Genomic DNA, 22,175 nt, shown 5'->3' on the forward strand with positions numbered 1-22,175 from the left:
CATAGTGCAGAAGAAAAAAAAAAGCCCAGATTCTGGGCCTTGTGAGAGACATCTGTCATAGTGAGCTGGGACTGAAAAGTGAAGCAGTCATAACTCTTGAGGCCAAAACAGTTAATGATAGTTAATTTGTTTCCCAGCATATTAGGTTTGGCCAATATCTCATGTAATATTTTGGCTTTAATTTGGTTCCTGGCTCACTTAAAAGTCCATGAAAATCTGTACAATGAATATAATTTTAAAAAGTGCCCATTAAAATGGTGGTGTTCAATAAGAATATCCATTAATACTTATCCTTTAGAACAGCTGGTTCTCCAGTGGTTTCAAATACTGTGTTTAAAACAGAAGCCACACTTAAAGCAAGGGGCAGTAATTAGAAAGTTCTTGAGTATCTGTTACAGGGAAGGTTTGAAGGGACACGACCCATAGCAATCACAGGAGACCCAGCAAGTGTTTAGTCCTTTCTTCTCTGGAGAGCACCACCATTAATGGGACAAAGCTTGAAGGACTATGCCTCTGCTGTTGCAAACCTTTGGGAGAGTGTGATGCTCCTGGAGACAGGTAGCCACCCTGTCTCAAAGCAGAGCAGTTTTTCACAAGGTCAGTAAGCCACTGTCACCATAAAAATAGGTAAATAATACCTATAGTCCTCAGGATTTGCACACTTGGCAGGGCAAAGGCAGAGTATCTCTCTTTGGGAAAGGGGATACGCTTACAAGTACTATCAGCCATTGCGTCTCCTCCCCTCTGACCAGGGTAATTCAGCCTGAGGGGAGTACAGAAGGAAGATAGTGCACAGTGCAAGGCAGGCAGGCCTGGGTTAAGCACTTTAAATATAATATTTCATCATCTCTGATAGGCATTTTCTCTTTTTATAGATGAGAATACAGGATATAATAATGATAGAAGGCTACCAGTCCAGACTGTTCAAGGCCTGTACTCATAGCATTATCAAAACCCACCATTTAGGGTACTGACAATAAACTATGGCATACCATGAATAGATTCTTATGCAGTTTTTAAAAATACTGTACTAGGAAAATGTTCTTGATATGAAGGTTCTATGCTGATAGGATTATGGGAATTAAAACTTTGAAATTATAAATTCATCTTAATTAGATAAACACTATCACATGCTATAAAGCCTGACATCTAAAAACACACTGTAAAGTCTGATGTTCTGTTCAAATACGCACTTCAGAGACCAGGTCAGAGCGGGGGCCTCATACTTCCAGGCTGCCCAGCCCAGCACTTTTTCTGAACACTTAGTCTACAACATGTTTGGGGGTAGAGGGAGCTAAAAAATACCTGGCTTACTACCCACAAGCTAAGTCCTGCTTGCTCTAGGTATGGGGATACATCAATGAACATGTAAACTCTGCTCTTAGCACTTACGGTGGCCTGAGGGTAAAACAGTTGTTTAATGAAGTGGGCAGGGACCTGTGAATAGCCAGGAGATCTTAGGAAAAGTTTAAACTTTTCTGTAGATGGGGCTGGGGGCAGGTATGAAGTCAAGAGATATAACTGCATATTTATATGCTTGTGAAAATGCACATCCACATACAAAAGACTTTCACTTAGGCTTTACTTAGTCTTGGAACATGTTTATCTGGTCTCAAAAAACTCCCCCCACAACCCCCAGCATAATTAGCAACACCCTTTAACAGTTTCTGAAGACACTTTGGAAATGGTGGTCTGATTCCCTTATAACTAGAATATTGCTCTTGATCAGAAACCCTCAATGGCCTTTGCTTTGTCCCTCCATAGAAGATTCCTTCCTGCTAAGCTGTGGTTGGTCTGAGATAGTACAGTACACAAAAGAGAGGCTGATGCTAGTGGGAATGTTAACCTAGGGTAACTCGTCATTTTGAATGGGTCTGCTACAGTCAATCCAATTTTGACCAAATAAATAGCTTAACAGGACTATCTTGAAGAAGTCTCGATCAGTCCAGAGAATCTGTTTTGGAGAATGGACTTAAGAACTGGGGTTGAAACTGCCAATAAAACTGCCAATCTGTCACCAAACTGTAAAATCCCATGTCTCCCGACTAAAGAAATGAACAAAACACACATACGTAGGCACAAAAGCGCTAATTACACGAGAGGCACTGATCCTTGGTTTATTCACGCAGTAACAGCTGACATTGGGTATTGTGTGGATATAGATACAAAAGAAGATGAAATAAACAGCAGTTGAGTTTATCAGGGCAGTGTTGGCAGCTCAGCCAGTGTGTAGTCAGGACCTACTGGGTTGAGGGAGTGCTCTGCCCCCTCTACCACTTCTTGACCAAGGCACCTTACAACACTTGGCCTATACTTTGGGTCACAGTGATTAAACACAACATGGTCAAGACATTCAAGGCTGAGTGACTGCTCCTGGAATAGTCTGGCAACAAGAAAGAGGAAGGAGCAGCATTATGCCCTTACCCTCAGCAAGTGCGTGCAAGGCAGATCACAGCAGGCATTTAAGAGGATCTTTTCTCTTGTGCTCAGTGGAGAAATACCTTTTTGGCCAAAACCACAGAAGGCAGAACCAGAAGGAGGCCCCAGAAGTAGAACACAATCAGAATCACCTCTTGGTTTCTCATGATCACATTCAAAATCTACTTTAATACAGAAAATAGAAAAAAAATTTGTGGTGGGCCATTTTTAAAATCCAGAACTCAAGTTGAGGAAAAAGAAAAGTGTCTTCTAGCATCATGGTTTGGACTCTCAAAGAGTTCTCTCGACTGCATAAGCCACACCACTTTCTCACCAACAGGTGCCCAACTAGGGTTATTCTTGGTGTGCCAGAAAGTTATAAGACATACTCAAAGGCTGTATCTCTAAGCTTCTCTTAGTGGCCAATAAGGAGGAAAATTCTAAGGGAGGTACTTAGCACCTTGTATTCCCTCATATGCTAACAGATGGAGGACTCAGCTGTGAGGTAGTGGCACCAATCCCCACAAAATGAAAAAGAATTCAAGTCTATATAATTGTTCTCTGGACACCAAAAGCAGGCTGTCCTCCCAGGTCTCATGTTCCAACCGTCCTCATGTGAAGCTGTGTCTACTTCAGGCATCCCAAGAAATGGAGAAGGAAAATGACTACCCAGCTTAAGGTTCTCAGGACAAGCATAAAGAGACCTCACCAGAGCTGCCCAGGCACAAACTGTTGTGCTGAATTCATTAAGCATAATTTTTTAATAGAAAAGAAAACTGAAGGACAAACCAAATTGAAAGAATCACTGTTATAATAACTTTAATTTATCTTGCATTTTACAGAAGTCTATGAACGATTTTAAAAAAGCACCGCCTTACCCCATCTTGTTTCTCTGACAGTTGTTAAAGTAGGCAATGAGTATGTCAACAGCTTCAGCAACGGCATCTTGCAAGAATTTCAGACCAACCAGCCACACGCCAAAGAACTTGGCAGCTTTTCTATCTTGTTTTTAATACAGTGGTATATCCACTCGGATGGTAAACCTGTCCAGCCAAATCTCCACAACACACTTTGCAAAATCAGTGGTGATTAGCAAATTAGTTAGCTTTGGCACGGAGCTGTGCTCGCTTGCCTGTGACAGCCTGGAAGCCAGTTTTGATGCTGGCAACAGAGCATCGAGAATGACAAGTTTCGCACTGTAAGAAATAGAGTCGGGTGTCCTTTTGCAGGATTGTGTCTGGTGATCGGCACGTGTGACAGGTGACGTATTCCTCTGAGGAGAAACAACACACAGAATTACCTGGTAGCCACAGGTATTTTTTACCTGAGCCAGAGGTTTTCTTTCCTCTAAAATGCTTCTACTGAACTCTGCAATCCCATACTGGAACCCAAACTGAAAGCCTATCTTAGCTACACCCAGCTATTCTAGAGGTAAGAAAACACAAAGCTATCTGATATGATACTTCACAAACTTAACCATGGGTTGAAAAAAGGCTCCAAATGTCCAAAGAAGCAGTGACACCTGCCAGATGCCTACTCTTGGCTTTGTCTATAGGAGATCCACTCAAGAAAGAACTTAATAGCTTTCTTAGGCGGGAACAGATCTGCCAATTTTAAGTGATTAGGAAGGTAAGAAAACTAGGTCAGATCAGGTCTGAATGCAGATAGATTTCTTTGACTTGGCCTTCAGCCTAGAACCAACCAGCAGCCTTGATCAGCTGGGTTTTCTTAGGAAATCCAAATCCCACCCCCTGACCCCCAACTGGCTACCAAGAGCCATCTCCCACCCCAGTTCCCCACCCCTATCATTTTCCCTCATCTTCTAAGGCCAGCCTGTCTAGCTTCATTAAAAACCAATGGCTGTCCCCTAGTATATTTCAGCCCAGTGGGAACATTTCAGAGTGATGTGTTAAAAATTATACACTTACTGATATATCTTCTCAAAACATTTTCTATCTGTTTCTGTTGGAATCTTCCTTTAATTACAAGTTGATTATTACCATCTATAGAACCACTATGAAAGAAAACAAAAATATCTCTATTATTATTTTTTCCTATAAGGAATCAAATACCAATCATTTTAAATATTAAATATTTATATTTTTATAATATGTAAATATTAAATATTCAAATATTTTAAGTACTAAAATATATCCAATGACACAGGTAAGTTATAGGGGCAATACTACCTGGTTTCTCAAAATTTAAGTAGTTGGTGCCTAATGACTTACCCATATTTCCTAACATTAAATTCAATTTTTAATTACGTCTTCAGCAACAAATGATTTGTAACTGATGTTAGTCTAAAACCAGACTGGTTCAAAATTGGGAAAGGAGTATTGTCAAGGCTATATGTTGTCACTCCGCTTATTTAACTTACATGCAGAGTACATCATGTTAAATGCCGGGCTAGATGAATCACAAGCTGGAATCAAAATTGGTGGTAGCCTGATATGCAGATGACACCACCCTTACGGCAGAAAGTGAAGAGGAACTAAAGAGCCTCTTGATGAGGGTGAAAAAAGAGAGTGAAAAAGCTGCCTTGGAACTCAACATGAAAAAAACTAAGATGATAAGGCCTCTGGCCCCATCACTTCATGCAAACAGATGGGGAAGAAGTGGAAACAGTGACAGATTTTATCTTTTTGGGCTCCAAAATTACTGCAGAGTGACTGCAGCCATGAAATTAAAAGACGCTTGCTCCTTGGAAGGAAAGCTATGACCAACCCTAGACAGTGTATTAAAAAGCAAAGACATCAGTTTGCCAACAAAGGTCTGTCTAGTTAAAAGCTATGGTTTTTCCAGTAGTCTTGTTACGGATGTGACAGTTATACCATAAAGAAGGCTGAGTGCTGAAGAATTGATGCTTTCAAATTGTGGTGCTGGAGAAGACTCTTGAGAGTCCCCTGGTCTGCAAGGAGATCAAACCAGTCAATTGTAAAGGAAATCAACCCCGAATATTCATTGGAAGGACTAATGCTAAAGCTCCAATACTTTGGCTACCTGATGTGCAGAGCCGACGCACTGGAAAAGACCCTGATGCTGGGAAAGAGTGAGGGCAGGAGGAGAAGGGAGTGACAGAGGATAAGATTGGTTGGATAATATCACTGACTCAATGGACACTGAGTTCTGGGAGATAGTAATGGACAGGGAAGCCTGGCATGCTGTAGTCCATGGGGTCACAAAGAGTTGGACTCAGTCACTGAAGGAAAAAAAAATTGATTCCTTAACTGTGTGATGATGCATTCAAGCAACAAAGGACAATCACACTTTTACTGACTGCATACCACATGCAAAGCAGTGAGGTGCACTATAAATATAAGAACTATGAAAAGAGCTACAGATATCTTTAAAAATTCTAAGACCAAATCTTTTGATTCAGTTGCATATAGTTAATGAAAATGTTCTAAAATTGTGGTGATGGTTAACTATGTGAACAAATTAGGAACTACTGGGTTATACATTTTTAAATGTGTGAATTGTATTTATAAAGCAGTTTCAACCCCTCCCCCAAAAGTACAGTTGAAATCACAGGCCTCATATTGTCAATGATGCTTAAAGAGAAACTTTTTTAAAAGTAGTTGCTGACAAGTAATACTTTTGAGAAAGCAAGGCTCTGGGCTAGACATCATTTTTTTAAAAAGTTGATGTAAAAATAAATAAATTTATATGGAAATGCACAGGACTGAGAATAGCCAAAATAATGGTGAAAAAGAAGGAGAAAGTTGGAGGACTCATGTTTCCTGAGATCGAAATATATTGCAAAGCCACAGTACTCATGTACATCAATGAAAAAAATTGACAGTCCAAAAATAAACCCTTATTTTATTGTCAATTGATTTCTGAACTAGTGTCAAGATAATTCATTGGAGCAGAGAATAGTTTTTTCAACAAATGGTGCAAGATCAACTAGGTTATCTATTTATACGCAAAAGAAACAACTTTGACACTGCTTTTAACAATACCAAAAAATAGCTGCAAAATAAATCGTAAGAGCTAAAATTGTAGTCTTCTTGGAAGAAAACACAGATGTAAATCTTCATGACCATGTGTTAGTCAATAGTTTCTTCAATATGACACTGAAAAGCACAAATGACCAAATAAACACACTGATAAATTGGGTTTCATCAGAATTAAGCTTTGGAATTTCAGCCATACAAAAATGTGAAAAGAAAAAAAATTACAAATCAGAAAGTAAACAAAGATGCAGCCAAGCAGCATTAAATCTATTCCTTATCTTACTATTAAATTGACTTTTGCAAGAACCTCTCCTATGATTCTCCTCTAAGAGTTTATTATCGTCCTCCATGAACAGTAACCCTTAATTTCCAGGCAACGGTGATTCCAGTGCTTGACAGAAAATCTTTTTCATTCACTATCAAAAGAAATTCAATTTTCTCGATAGCTCTATAATATTTAGCTCACTGACTATAAATTCACTGGTTACAACTTGTTATAATTTACCTCACCTCCACAAAAACTGGAAATTATTCTGAGAAGTAGGAAAAACACTGCTACCTTTTGCTCCATCAGTTTATGTAATTTAAGTTTGTAACAAATTTACATTTAAAATACAATTCTCCCACAACACAGCCCACATTATCTACCATTGGTCAAGCAAATTACTCCTTAACCCCACAGCAAATACAGCCAGTTCCAACAAAATGAGTTTCTAGACAGGAAGAGAACACCTTAATTACCTCTGTAGTACCAAGGCACAAGATTAAGGCTTTTAAGGGTTAAAAGCTCCCAAGAAACGTAGACTTGAGTTTACATCTTGACTGCAATTAACTAGCTATGTGACCTAGTGGCTCAGATGGTAAAGAATCTGCCTGCAATGCTGGAGACCCAGGTTCGATCCCTGGGTCAGGGAGATTTTCTGGAGAAGGAAATGGCAATCCACTCCAGTATTCTTGCCTGGAGAATCTCATGGACAGAGGAGCCTGGCAGGCCACAGTTCATGGGTTGCAAAGAGTCAGACACAACTGAATGACTAACACTTTTTCTTTTTCTTTCTCTATGTGACCACCTATACAACCTCACTTCACCAAACCTGTTTCCAAATGCGTTAAGATGGGATAACACTACTTTCTAACAGTCCACAGAACTGTTGTAAAGATTGAGATGGTATCCAAGAGTCTGGCACACAATGGACGCTCAACATGTTAGTCATATTCATTATGTCCTTAATTCTACATTACTTATTTTTAAAGGGACATTCAGCTCACTCTGGTATACCTAACAGGCCTGTTCACATATGAGCCACTGTGAACCGCTTTCCTATTCCCAAGTAGCCAACCTCTCCCAAAGAAATGAACAAGTTTCCCTCCTTCATTGCCCTGAAAGTTCTTCTGACAATCAAGTGGATGTTTTTTTCCCTAAGTGTATTACGTATCTTTTCAAGTTAAAAGAAGTTCTTATAAAATGTCCATTAATATTGTAAGTAACTGTATACAAACGTGAATATAGTTTCTTACCTTGTACCCAATTCAGCCAATAAAAATGCAAGGAGATGTTTAGGCTGACGATGTAATCTAAAAAGAAAGTGGAATAATATAAACCTTATCTTTCATGGAAATCTAACCAAACTTCTAAAAACCTCACTCTCTTCACTGTTTTGTAATTACTCAGCTGTTAAGTGAATTTTAGCACAGTTCATCAAACTCTGAAATGAAGATATATATGTATGTACCATTTGTTTACATTTTAAAGCCCATAAAACAATATTACATTTTATTTACAAGTATATACACACTGGTAAATGTCTATAGACATGGACAGGAAAGGTAAATATCAACTTTAAAGGATAAGATCTTTTTCTAGGAAGGAAAGTAAAAGAGATGAGAAAGATATATAAAGATGGCCTTAAATTGTAACTGTAAAGCCCCCTTTTTAAAGAAGTAAAAAGATCTGAATTTAAAGTATCAAGAGGTCAAAACACACCAAATCAAGGCAATGAGTACTTGGGTGTTTGTTACATGAATTCCTATATATTTCCTGTTTGGAATTTATTTTAAAAAAGGGAAGTACTTCATGGCAGCACAACAACAGAAATTTAAAACAGCTAAAATATTCACCAACGGGAAGTGGTTAAATTATGGTACATCCATTGTATCCTGCTTTTAAAATATAGGTCTCTAAATAAGAACAAAAAAGCATAAAATGAAAAAGCACATAAAACGAAAAAAGCAAATACAGAGTAATGCCACTTAGTGCACTTTTTAATTCTATTCACTTGGCACTGTTTGGGTTTGTTCCAATAACTAGGTACTACTATTACAATTTTAAAAAGCTTTTTCCCCAAAAATGTAATTGAGTAAGGGTTGGTGAAATATAATAAAACTTGTAGGTACTTATATTGCTAGTGGGAGTATAAACTGGTATAAACTTGCTGGAAAGCAACTTGCCAATAATGTTTGCTATAAACAATGTCTATTCCTTTTGACTAGGCAATTCCCTACTGGGAATTTTTGCCCTAAGGCTCTATTCTGAGTTCTGCCAAGATACACATATCAGGATTGTTCCATGAAGCTCTGCCTGATAATGAAAAATTGGGAGCAACCATGTTCAACCAAGGAACTGTCAGAATATGTTGTATAACTCTTAAAAACATTTGTCAAGATTATTTAATGATATGGGTAAAAATTTCACTATATATTGAGAAAAATATGTTAAAAACCAGTATAATACCAATTTATTAAAAAATATTTAGATGCTTAAAAGTAGCTAAAGAGGGGGCTTCCCTGGTGATCCAGTGGCTAAGACTGCACTCAAAATGCAGGGGGCCCACATCCGATCCCTAGTCAGGGAACTAGATTCCACATGCCACACCTAAGGGTTCACACACCGCAACTAAAGATCCTGAGTGCTGCAACTAAGAGCCGGTGCAGCCAAATAAATATTAAAAAAAAAAAAAAGTAGCTAAACATAAAAATACTAAACTATGATTACCTATCTCTTAATGATGGACTTAAAACAGATGATTTCTCCTTTTCTTTAGCAGGTCTGTATTTTCTCATTTTCTAATTTCTATAGATAGAAATACTATAATTGCCACTAGCAAAAAAAAAGTCTAAAACTTTTTAAGTCATGCCTACAAGCAATGAAAAAAAATGGTTACTCTGGTCAGGGAATTTTTAGTGATTACATTTTCTTTATTTTGACTTCCCTGGTGGCTCAGACGGTAAAGCGTCTGCCTACAATGCGGGTGACCTGGGTTTGATCCCTGGGTCGAGAAGATCCCCTGGAGAAGGAAATGGCAAACCACTCCAGTACTCATGCCTGGAAAACCCCAAGGACGCAGGAACCTGGTGGGCTACAGTCCATGGGGTTGCAAAGAGTCAGAGACGACTGAGCGACTTCACTTTCTTTTTTCTTTCCCTTTTACTGACAACAAGCCTATATTACTTATGAAATTAAAGAACAAAAACAGGAGATAAGGTCAGTTGCCCTAAGGAACCGGCCAAAAAAGGTATAGCTGAGGAAATCTGAGAAGAGCCAGGCCCAGACAGTGACATGGGGGTAAGACAGGCATGGAATGTGATGGTAATTAATGAAGTGGAAATCTCATCAACTGTGTCTTGGCAATAACCAAGGAAGCAGAACATTAAATGTAGCTGCCTTCCCAAAACTCACTGCTTGTACTTGCTTGGCAGGCCCACTCCAGCCTGATGAGCTTTTCCATCTGCCTTCGAAGCTCCCCAGGCTTCTAAGGACTATACTCAGTCTCCTGACTCTTCACTCCATCTGGTTAGAATCCTCTCATAAGTCAGCATGAGTTGCCTTCCCTTACTTTTAGATGCCTAATAAATCAAGCCTTAAGACCTATGAATCAAAAGAACTGACGGACTTGAACTGTGACCTCCCTCAACCCAACCCTGACACCTGTACACTGTCTCTACCGGCAATAACATCCACATTAAGGATATTTAACATATACTCCACTGAGAACCTGGCATTTGGGATGGAGACTCTGCATTAACCAACTTACAGTTTACAGATATCTGTAAAGTTGACAAAAGATGTTTTCTTGGTTCCTACTCGGACGACCTGTGGTGGTTTCATGACAAATTTCCTTTTCTCTCCAGCTACCATATCTGGATTCTTTTCCCTCATGATGTTGAACACTCGATTCAGTAGCTATAGAGATAAAGTGGTATTCATGTACAGTCTTATTAATAGGAGTATACAGTTCCCACTTGAGTAACTTGTGCATTTCCTTTAACAAACTTGACTTTTTATCAAATGTACACACTCATCACATGTTCTGGGAGCTCCTTGAAAATAATTCTCAACCCTCAGCAGCAACTGGTCCATTATGAAAGTGGAACAGTTCCATATTCAAAGTTAAAGGAAAGAACAAGCTCCTACTAATTCTACTGTTACTGTGGGAAAATATGTGGTACCTGGAAAAGTAAAATTCAGACTATCCAGAACAAACAAACTCCAGACTAGCTTGGCCCCATATTAGCACTTCCTTTCTCTATTGTCCCCCTCCAGGGGGGCTCCAATGACCTTAGAAGTTCATGGATTCTGATGATGCTATAATGACTGCCTGTCCCATACATGGGCATCAGGCAGTGCTGTGCATTGGCTGTGTGACCTCTCTGGGTCTGTTTCATTATCAACCTGTACTTCAATGGCCCTTTCAATTCAGGGGACATTTATCCTGCTTTTGAGTTCTAGCGAACAGTTTAGCCCCCTTTCACAACAGAATCTGTCTTACCTCTTCATACGTGTAGTCTCTTTCTGAGCCTGCCCAAGCAGGGCCTGTCTGGTTACTGAATGAGATACCATCATCTTTTTTGCTGTCTTCATCTTCTAAAGCTACAGATAACAAAGACTATAAGAATGAGGGGTAGGGCCTGATACAAGAACAAAAAAGGGAAGGGAGAAGCAGATCTAGAGAACTGAAAGCTTCCGGACATTTGTCTTCCCTCCCACAACTGCATTCATAACAGTCTCAATCATAAAGGCATCAAAGCTCTCAAATAACCCCATATTCCTTAGGGAGATGTTACAACTTTCATAAGTCATCCTTAATAGAGACCTTTCTAATTAGGAATTTGTGGTAATACAGACACACTGAACTCTTTTCTTGATTTAACAAACAACATAATGCACTGGGGTAATTAGAGGAAAAAATGTCTGTTTTGAAGCACTTAAGAAACAAACACATCCATAAAAACCCATCTGCTGACTATACTAAATTGTCTATAAAGTAGTTACAGTACTTTGAAGCTAATAAACAGCACTTTTAACAAAATAAGTGTAAAAAAAAAATCCAGTTACAGTAATTGTCTAAATCAGTATGTTATAATGTAATCACAACTGTCAAGTTCTTCCCCCATGAAATCTTTTAAACTTTCATTATCAAGTTAGATTATGTTTCCTTTTAGCTTCCATTACTACGTAGTGGAAATAAGGGGTCAAGAAAAAATAAATAAGGAACCCATTCATGAAAGAGACTAGGCCAAAGGTTTGTGTGAGCCTAGAAATGAGCTGTTAAGCCCACCAATATTACCTTCATCTTTCTCTAGTATTTCATCCTCATCAGGAAACTTGACAACCTTCTTTTTCTTCTTTTTATTGCCAAGCATAATGTCAAGATCTTCCTCTGGTTCAGCTGGTTCCTGAACATCACTTTCAATCTTAAGGTCCTAAGAAAGTGAGATAAGAGTCAACATTTTGCTACCAGAATTATTATTTTTTTTTATTTTCAAATGATATGGGCTGACATGGCTTTGGAGGAAAAAAGTATTACATATTAAAACTGAAGTTATAGATCAGAAATCTCTCTCACAGGTGAACCAAATTGGTTCAGAGTGTCATTTAAACTGAAAAAATTTTAAGACACTTAACAAGGATTCTTATATCTCACTGACAATCTTCAGCAGGCATGGGGTTCAGGAATATTTTAAGTAAGTTTCTAAGTATTCTGATGCAGTTAGTAGGAGCGCTTTTTCCTCCTGACACCAAATATGTGACGTTTTTCCACACCAATTTTCCAACTCTGACACTAACTAGATAACATACAAATCAATGTAGTTCTGACACTATCCAGTTAGTGACAAACTCCATGGATTTAAGGGCTCAATCCCATAAGACTGTTTTCATTGCAGAGGCCAATTTCAAGAATAGAGTCCACAGGTTTCCCACACATATGTCCTACTTAAAAAAGTTCAAGGGTTCCCAGACACCCCTAATTCCATCATTTGCTAGAAGGGCTCAAAGAACTCAGGAAAACACTTACCTGATTATACCTGATATATATATATACACAATATTACATAAAGGATACACCTGGAAACAGCCAAAGGGAGAACATGCATAGAGCAAGAACAGGGAGGCAGAAGTGTAGTGCTTCCATGCTCTCTCCAGGTACCACTCTCAACATCCCAATGTGGTCACCAGCACTGAAGCTCTCCAAAACCGCCCCCAAGGGTTTGTTTTTTTTTTTTACTGAGCCCACCCATGAGATTTTTATGGCGGCTTCTTTCTGGAGGCATCATTGATGAAATCACTGGCTCTTGGTGATCAAACTCAGATTCAGAGATTCCAAGAGTCTTAGGAACGGTATGCCAGGACCAATGGAAAAGACCAGATATTTTTTTCTTATACCACTGCCAGCCTGGCACTAGGCTGTTAAGGAGGTCTTTGGGCAACACTTCAACAGATGAAATCATGAAAGAGGGAACAGGCAGAACCCATAGAGAATTAGGGTCACATGATGAATGGACTGCTGCTGCTAAGTCGCTTCAGTCGTGTCCGACTCTGTGCGACCCCATAGACGGCATCCCACCAGGCTCCCCCCGTCCCTGGGATTCTCCAGGCAAGAACACTGGAGTGGGTTGCCATTTCTTTCTCCAAGGTAAAGCTTGATCCCAAGATTAGCTGCTATAGTCATGGATGTAAACCAGGCACAACCTTGAAATGAGACACAAAAACCCTAGAAGAGCAGAAAGGGCCAGTTTTAGTTCCAGCCTTCTAATCTCACCTACTTACATCAGTGTATCCAACCTGAAGTGTGCTGTCAACATTACTTATCAATATCTACTTTTGTGCTACTCTGTAAACCCTGCTATAGCAATTTTAGAAATCTAATGAGCAAAAAAGCTCAAACAGCCAGGAATAAATAAAGTGCAGCCTTAAGATGCCAAATCCAGCTGTGTTGTCTCAGTGCCACATCTGACCATCAAAGACCAATCAGCCCATGTGTATCTATCTGCTGCACACACCAGACAAGAAACTAGATATTAACCCAGTCTCTAAGACGACAATCAGTAAATGAGAAACTCAGACAGGCTAAATACAAGTTAGCACACACCAGTCAGCTTCTAGTCCTATATTAATAATTTTATTCCAGTAGGCTCTATTTCTAACCTGGAGGCTAAGACCCAGTGAAAGGTGGAGAATAGCACAAAGTATTTTTCAAGATTTTTCAAAAGCCCTGTGATGGTCTGAAAATTCAAATCTTAAAAACACTTCAGCCTCAAGTTAATGTCCATGTCTTGCCTAATAAGGATACTTGAAACTTCTTGTTAAGACTTAAGAGCAGAGAAAAAAGTATCCAAGCACTAAAATTAGAGCTTATAAGTGACTCTTCAGGACAAAAGTTACTAGATAAATTTGTTAACCAAAACTTTCTGTGGCACATCTCTAACGTGTCACCTGGTTACCCGGGATATTTATACTTCATTTATTCAGTATAATCTGAGCATTTCTCTTTATCAATTTCCCTACAATGGTAGGAAAAGAAGAGACTCTCCAAACAAGGAGAGAATAGGATAAATCCAGATAAAATCATCTTGTTCTCAAGAACTCCAAATTATCTCTGAACCTCTGAAAACGGAAAGTATCTTACTCGACAGTTAGCACACAATGCCTGACTCACTGTCTTAATGAATACATATCTGCTGAATTAACAAATCATTAAAGAACAGACTTTCAGCTCCTTCCTCCACCCATCCTATTCACCTACTTATCCACCCATCTTTCTACTCCTTATTCAGAGTAACTCTGAGATATTTATATTAGAAATCAATCCAGTAATAAAACAATTATAGGGCCTCAAGTCCCCACAAGATCATTGAATTCCACAAAACCAGCCTGATTGCTCTGGTTCTCCTGTAGGAGAACAGGGCATAAAATCATCAGCCACCAACCACTACAGGCCGGGGCTCATTCTTTGCTGCTCAGAGATATACACATAAATCTGTGTATCCTCAACATGCTACCAAAAGTTGAACAGAAGAAATCATAGGGATATTTGCTCTACAGGATTTCTCACAGAAATATCTCTCTTCAGCCAATCTCAGTATGATTAATGACAAGTGGCATTTTGTAATCATCTTAATGGCACACAATACAATGTGTAAAAGCTAAATTTACATTCCTTTGAACCATAATTCCTTTAAAATACCTAGTCAGACACAATGCCAAGAAAATGACCTTAACAGTAGTGACTAAATCCTTAATTAAAAAAGCAAAACTAGTAAGAGATGAGACAAAGAGGGAGAAACATCAGCCATTAGCAACCTTTCAAGAGGTCAAATTTTACCTTCAATAAGAAAGCAATACTACCTTTATACCTTCTTCAGCTTCATCAATATCAAATATCTTTTTTGATTTTTTCTTCTTTTTCTTCTGATTAAAGAAATTCAAATCATCTAGATCATCAGAAGCATCTAAAAGATAATTGAGATTATCAATTATTAACAAATAGCAAAAGGCAAAGCATAATTTAAACCAATGTTTCAGCTATTAATCAAGTCACCAGAATTAGTGTTAATTAGCACAGTAATTCCTCCACAACTACAAAGGTTATGGTTCTAAAAACACAATGGCAGGTCAACTCAAAGCTTTTTAGGAAATTACCTGGCTAGGGGACCATATGCTGTGCTCAGTCACTTAGTCTTGTCCTACTCTTTGTGATCCCATGGACTGCAGCCTGCCAGGCTCCTCTGCCCATGGAATTTTCCAGGCAAGAATACGAGTAAGGTGCCATTTCCTGCTCCAGGGGATCTTCCAGACCCAGGGATCAAATCGGGGATCACGTAGGGACTATTTATATAGTAGCTGACCATATGCCTCACTGTTCCCAAAACAAAGTCAGGGTTCTAACATAATTTTCCAAGGCTCTCCAGCTTTATCTACTTCTGCCTAGTCTCTCATATTCCACCTTAATTCCTACTTCCAGCTCAACTGAACTACCTCCACTTCTTTGTGCAGTGTGTGGTCTCTCACCTTCAAGCATTCCTATGGGCCCTCTCCCATAGCTCTTACCTTCATCTCACAGGATCTTTGTTAGAAGTTACTTCCACCACAAAGTCTTCTCTAAGCCTGTCTTTCCTATCCCCTAACTGGGTTAGGTATCCTGTAGGTGCTTTGATAATAGTACCTTCTGTCACTCCAATAGAGGTGTTTACTTGCTGCTTGTCTATCTCCCAATGAGATACCCCTGGATAATGCCTTTCTCACCTAAATTATTGTGCCTAGTTCAACAAGTTATTCAATCAATCAACCAACAAAAGGCCTTATAAAGTATTTCACATTCATTAAAATGAGACTACAATATGAACAAAATGAAAATTTATCCACCACTAATGAGTAAAAATAGGTTTGGTTCAATAAGTTTTCCATATGTTCTGCCCTACTGTATACTAGAAATATTTTAAAATGCCTCTATTACAAAGTTTTTCAAGGAGCTATTTATGAATTCATAATTAATTCTTATTAAAAGAATGATTTACTTTCCAACTAAACGTTTACAAGATGCTTAGCACATGGCAGATGCTCAATGAATGTCAGTTTTCTCTACCCCTAGTACAGTGTCTTCTATTAAACAGACACAAACATGTTTACCAAACCATTTAAATGGTGTTTATGTTAGAGCACAAGAGTGGATAACTAATGCTGGCTGTAATTTTAATTTCTTCTATATATTTTCAAACTTGTTAAGACATAAAACTATCTATCTTGGTCTTATTTCTTTCTGCCTACACTCAAATACAACCACCATTAAAACTGGAAAAGAGGAAAAAAAAAACTGGAAGAGACTTCTGGACAGGCTAGACTGGAAAACCAGCCCTGGAGTGACAAAGTTTTATCATCTTTGTCCTGTGGATTTGGTGGAATCTTCCCTGAAACAAGTCTATAAGAAATCTGGCAAGGTCCCATGTGCCCAGACTGTTCATGGCCTCAGCTTCACTGTAACAGCTTCTCAGGCTTGTGAGGATCATTGTGTGCACAAAATCCAAAACACGAATGGAAGAGAACAAGGTCTTCCAGAACAATATTGACTCTCTTGAAGGCAATGGCACCCCACTCCAGTACTCTTTTGCCTTGAAAATCCCACGGATAGAGGAGCCTGGCAGGCTTCAGTCCATGGGGTCGCTGAATCGGACACGACCGAGCGGCTTCACTTTCACTTTTCACTTTCACGCTTTGGAGAAGGAAATGGCAACCCACTCCAGTGTTCTTGCCTGGAGAATCCAAGGGACGGGGGAGCCTGGTGGGCTGCCGTCTATGGGGTCGCACAGAGTCAGACATGACTGAAGCGACTTAGAAGCAGCAGCAGCATGTTTACCACTTACCTTTTTTCCTACTGTCTTCTTCATCAGCTTCTACATCTTTGTCCTCAGTTGGCTCTGGCTCCACTTCTTTTGTTTCTGAGGGCTGGGTTTCTTCTGTCTGGGCATCCCCTTCCTCATCTAACATAAAAGGCTTCTTCTTCTTCTTTTTCTTCTTGCTCATAGTAGGATCAAAAATCATCTGTTTAAAAGGTTAAGAAAAGAAACCGGGACCATGTGAGTATTTTTAATGATGCTCACATAACAAGTGTGCTGTAATCTCAAAAGGCATACTCTTAAAAAAACACATGTAACTGTTTTTAATTTATAAACTATCACAAGATAACAGAATTTAGGAAAGGGAGCTTAGCGTTATAATAACCCAAGCTTCGTCCCTTGCTTTATGAATGAGAAAACCAAAGCCCAGACAAGTCATACATGTTTTATTTAAGTTTGGTAACCTGGGTTGCTATACCAGGAGACTTGACCTGATTTTAAAAAAACGTAAAAATGTTTTTTTTATCCTGAAATCCAGACAAACCTTTGAAGAAATCCATCATCAACCCTTCATATAACAAATCTCTGAGTAAAAGAAACTTCTATACAAACTTTTACTCTGCTTTTTTCTTCTAGAACATTAAAAGATAAAATGTTTAAAAGCACAAGTCCAGAACCTAACTGAATGAATTCAAATCCTAATTCTGGTTTTTACTTTTGTTACCCCAGATAAGTTCTTGCCCTCTCCACGCCTCAACTGTAAAGTAGAGATCAGTAGCAGAACCAAAACCAAACCTAAAAAGGTAAATAGGCTTCCCTGGGGGCTCAGACGGTAAAGAATCTACCTGCAATGAGGGAGACCTGACTTAAATCCCTGGGTTGGGAAGATCCCCTGGAGGTGGGCATGGCAACACACTCCAGTATTTTTGCCTGGAGAATCCCTTGAACAGAGACCACTTCAGGCTGCAGTCCATGGGGTGGCAGAGTCAGACATGACTGAGCGACTAAGCACAGCACAAAAAGGTAAATATACATAAAACATTTGGCACAGTACCTGGTACAAAAGGACTCAATAAATGTTAGCAATTATTATACAATTTATATATAATGCTTTAGAGTTGACAAAGCATGGTATGTCTTGATTCCTATCACCAAAATCCATCAACTCAGGGTGATCTAATTTTAAGACATATCATGAAACTCAAAAAAATTCCCAAATTGATTGTAATTAACTTAAATTCTTTTATGTCCCAAGTACATTAAGGAAACTGAGCTACACTGAAACCAAACTATGGTCTGTAATAAGGGAGAGTGGTATAGTATCATCCTCACCGAATAAAGAAGGATCTGCAAGATGTTCTGGAAATTGATACAGCCTCCCCTCCTACCTTAAGAATGCTCTAACTGTATAAATGATTAATTCTGAAAAGCAGTCAGTCTGAAGAACATAGCTTGGCAAACTTAAGAGTAGTAAACAGAAGAGTCAGGAGGAAGGAGTTCCCCACTGCTGACCTACTCAGTCTCAGGTCACCCTAAATACAGTGTTGTAATCGTTCCAGAGAAGAAGCTATAATTCATCCTCATTCCTGAAATATGGAGATTTGGCAAAAGGACAGATAACACTCCAAGCACTAAAAATCTGGTTGTCTGGCAGGGCTTACATGCCATTTATTGCATTTTTTTTTTTCAGTATCAAGTTTGCCTAGAATATTAATTATCTTTTAACTATTACTCAGCAAGACAGACCATAGATGAGAGGGACATCCTCACAACTGCCCTGTTATCCTTTGAAAAACATTCATATAGGTCCACAAGGAAACATTATGGTTGTAGCCTTGAAAAGGGTTATAAATATGCAAGAATTATATACTGACGTAATTAACATCTCTCCCAATTACTGTCTCTGGATGCTGAAGACATATACTCATCCCTTCATTTTATTCACACCATTCAGCAAAACTAGAGTTTAAAAATATGGAAACCAGGGATTCCTAAATAGTACCCAAAGTAGACCTCCCTCAAACCACACGGCCACGTCAGTCTTGACTTACATTGTTTTTTTAAAAAAAGACTTTTATATCTGATTTAACAAGTTATCACAGTCCAGATGTTTTACGAGACTAGTTGGGATCTGAGAAGCAAATACTTGCTCACAATGTGCTTACGGAAAATCAGACTTTTGAGCTATCTTTTTAAGTCTACAATAAAGTCTTCAAATGTTTTCTCTTTTTAACTTCCCACACTGGGTTGAGTTGAAGAAGGTGAGGAAAAAGGATACCAGCAAAAATTACCCTGACAACAGACTAAAGTGCTTCAGCAAATTGGAAGCCTACTCACATCTATCATACCTTACTCAGAAAAACTTTACGGCCTAGACAACTTTAAGGTCTAAAAGGCACCACACCAAGAAGGCAGGAGTGAGCTGCAAAAGAACCCAGAGAGGCAAGGTAAGAACAAATGCTGTGTGGTCATCTCTGGGCGACAGGATTCTGGGAGATTTTTATTTGTATTGTGTTCTTCTGTGTTTTGTTTACTTCATACAATACACATTCCATTTTTCATTCAGTTTCTTTTGTAAAACACCTTAACATGTTGTGTGAAAACCCAGTATTCAGATACTTTGTGAATGGGGCCCAGTAATAAGCAATAATTTTATCTACTGACGGCACTTTGATGCCTGCATATTAGGGAACTTTTCCTCACATGGCAGCACTCATATTTCTAGAATACTGCTTTTCAGAGGTCAGTTTAAACGAGATTATGCTATATGAGTTTTGGGCTTACTTGCCAGGTTTGAAAGGAAGTGTGCAGTTTATGGCAACTATACATTAAAAAATTAAAAGAAAAACAGGAAATGTGAAAAAAGAAATAAATTACTTTTTATTAGTAGATTCTTTAATCCTCTATCCTGGCTATCAGGCAGGACTACTTCTGCTGTAGGACGTCCCTAACAGTTTATCACTTCCACCTACCGATTTTTCACTTGATCCTTACAAGCCTGTAAAGTAGCCAGAAGTTACAGATTGGCCTAAGAAAACTTCTCTATCCAACAGGATTAGAGGAACCAGAACCTGCATATACCTTCAGAGTGGAAGGCAAAGGTGGGATTCTAGTTCCATTAACTTGCTCTGTGATGTTGGGCAACTTAACTTCCCTGGGCAGTAATTTCCAGTTTACAAAATGGACTGGTAGATCTGAGAAATACACAGCTTTTTAATACTTTATTGGCTTTCAAAGTCCTCTGCTGGAATGCTGGTTCTGCCAGCTGTGCTTGACAAAATCCTTTTCACCCTTCAGTAATATTCCACTTCTTTCACCATCTAATTCCACCGCTAAAACTGAACCCTCCAGCCCTCTAAACTGCTGTTAATGCTCTATTTCTACCTCCTGTACTAACTAGTAGTAGATCTCTTACAACACTTGTGAGCCATATAAAACTTTACCATATAAAACACAGAATAGCACCCCAGAGAACTCTGTGCTATATAGGTGCTTACTTGTTAAAGGTAATGAAAAGCTTAGAAAATGAGTAGAAACAAAACAAGCATGACACAATGCCACTCTCAGAACTTCTGAAAGACAATGGTGGACAGCAACGTCTAACCATGACCTCCAAAGCAGGAATCACATACTTCCCTTAGACTCAGTTTCTTTCCTGAGTGTCTCCTAGGCACCAAACGGAGATTAAGAATTCTAAATACTACTGACTCGGTCACTTACTATTTGATCACGGGCATCACACAACTCTCTAGAAGCCTCACTATTCTCATTTTTGATATGGGCATAACAATAATACACATCTTAAAGGGGCGTCATGATAATCAAATGAGAGCTTGGATTCGCCTCCAGAATAAAATCCAAATCCCTTAATTTGTCTTCAAATTCCTCCATGAACTAGCCACTACCTATATTTTAAGGAATTAACTCTAACCAAGTTGGATAATATTCTACTTCCTTGGTCTGAATCCTTTCCACTACTTGAAGAAATTCAAAGCATTTTCAGGGCCCACCTTAAACGACAAAGCTCAAAAAAGCTTCGAATTTTTCTCTGCTCTCCAAGGCCCTACTGGCCAACCACTCGAATGTTTACAGAAATTAATTAAAAACTTAAGGGGGTTTTCCAGCGGTAGTTCTCCTCAGAGTGTTAATAAATACCTATGGCTCGTACTTAAAAGTCAAACGTCATTTTAGGCCATTTAGATTTAAATAAACTGCGATAAACCTGACCAAAAAGGGACTTGAGGAAATTTGCTGAGGTACAAGCAAGACAGTGGAAAAAGACCTAGGCAGCTTTGCAGCCCGGACTTCCCGCTGACGTCGCTATGCTAAGGGACTCCGGCCCTAAAACTTTCCCAGGTTAATCACTTTTTCAGGCTGAAGGATGTTTTCCTCTTGCCTTCTTCCCCTCTCTTCCGCCTTAAAAAAAAAAAAAAAGCTCTAGATAAGAACAAAAGTGGATGCCGGGCAGGACAAGCCAGCCTGCAAAGTTTGAAACGCGGTCGCTCTACTAGAGCCGAGAGACGCTCCTCTCAGTACCACCAGCGCCCAGCGAGGGAGAGTTGGAGCTGCAGAGTCAAATCGAAAGGAATGCAAGAGTCGCCAGCCCCAGTCTCGTTCAGTTGGGGCATGAACCGGGTATTCAAGCCCTCTTCTGGAGGGCAACTCTACGTGCTCTCCATTCCGGAAACGCCGGCCACGGGAGGACGCCGGCCTCAGCGCCGCCGCCCTGAGGAGAGCCGGGAACCGCCAAGCCAGGGCTCCGGAGCCCTCGCCAGCTCTACCGCTCCGGGTCGCCTAGGCCCGGCTGCCCCACATGGCGGCGGCCGGCCGCTAGGCCTCAGGCCCAGTCTCCCATACTGGGGTGGGTCTGGCTCACCGCCTTGGTCCCTAGCCGTAGTGCCAGTCTCAGGCCCTCACCTCGTCCCCGGACATGGCTGCGGCTCGAGTGGGCTCGGCACGGACGGAAAGTCTGACGGGTCAGCCCCAGGCCCCGGCTTCAGCGCTGCTCCTGCCGACACTTCTCCCACCACCGCACTAGGCTCTTGCATCAGCGAAAGGGAACGACACCCCGCCCTCTCCTCTCAAGCGTTATAAATGCGCCTGCGCAGAGACCGCTAATGCGCAGGCGCACGGAGAAATCGACCTAGCGCGCTCCGACTGGCGCGAGTTACCAGGCGACACCGAGCGCCG

The 22,175-nt window shown here is 39.8% G+C and overlaps 1 protein-coding gene across 8 annotated transcripts; it reads right to left on the reverse strand.

The window, feature by feature from the left end:
* Window positions 1–3,211: 3,211 nt before the first annotated feature.
* On the reverse strand, window positions 3,212–22,021 carry EIF2S2 (eukaryotic translation initiation factor 2 subunit beta). Of its 8 annotated transcripts, none has more exons than XR_014073872.1 (9): window positions 21,903–22,021; window positions 17,013–17,190; window positions 15,001–15,104; window positions 11,942–12,077; window positions 11,144–11,244; window positions 10,409–10,557; window positions 7,874–7,952; window positions 4,347–4,456; window positions 3,212–3,691 (listed from the first exon to the last, which is right to left on the reverse strand). XR_014073872.1 is itself a non-coding variant. In XM_081559809.1 (9 exons), the coding sequence occupies exons 1-9, from the start codon at window positions 21,915–21,917 to the stop codon at window positions 3,516–3,518; spliced, it is 993 nt and encodes a 330-aa protein (XP_081415935.1). In that variant the 5' UTR covers window positions 21,918–22,021; the 3' UTR covers window positions 3,212–3,515. The 8 variants fall into 8 exon arrangements, 7 of the variants coding, with proteins under 7 accessions (XP_081415935.1, XP_081415934.1, XP_081415933.1 ...); XM_081559809.1 differs by having other exon boundaries at window positions 4,347–4,432; window positions 7,896–7,952; window positions 11,942–12,068; XM_081559808.1 differs by having other exon boundaries at window positions 4,347–4,432; window positions 7,896–7,952.
* Window positions 22,022–22,175: the final 154 nt, after the last annotated feature.

The sequence above is a fragment of the Giraffa tippelskirchi genome, chromosome 13 (genome assembly GCF_054371585.1).
Source record: "Giraffa tippelskirchi isolate mGirTip1 chromosome 13, T2T-mGirTip1v1.2.pri, whole genome shotgun sequence".
NCBI classification, from domain to species: domain Eukaryota; kingdom Metazoa; phylum Chordata; class Mammalia; order Artiodactyla; family Giraffidae; genus Giraffa; species Giraffa tippelskirchi.

Coding starts and splice junctions, on each gene's coding strand:
- EIF2S2 (XM_081559807.1), bottom strand. Junction 7,953..10,408: donor TTTACAGATATCTGTAAACT/GTAAGTTGGTTA, acceptor CTTTCTTTTTAG/ATTACATCGTCAGCCTAAAC. Junction 4,433..7,895: donor TTGGCTGAATTGGGTACAAG/GTAAGAAACTAT, acceptor TTTCTTTCATAG/TGGTTCTATAGATGGTAATA.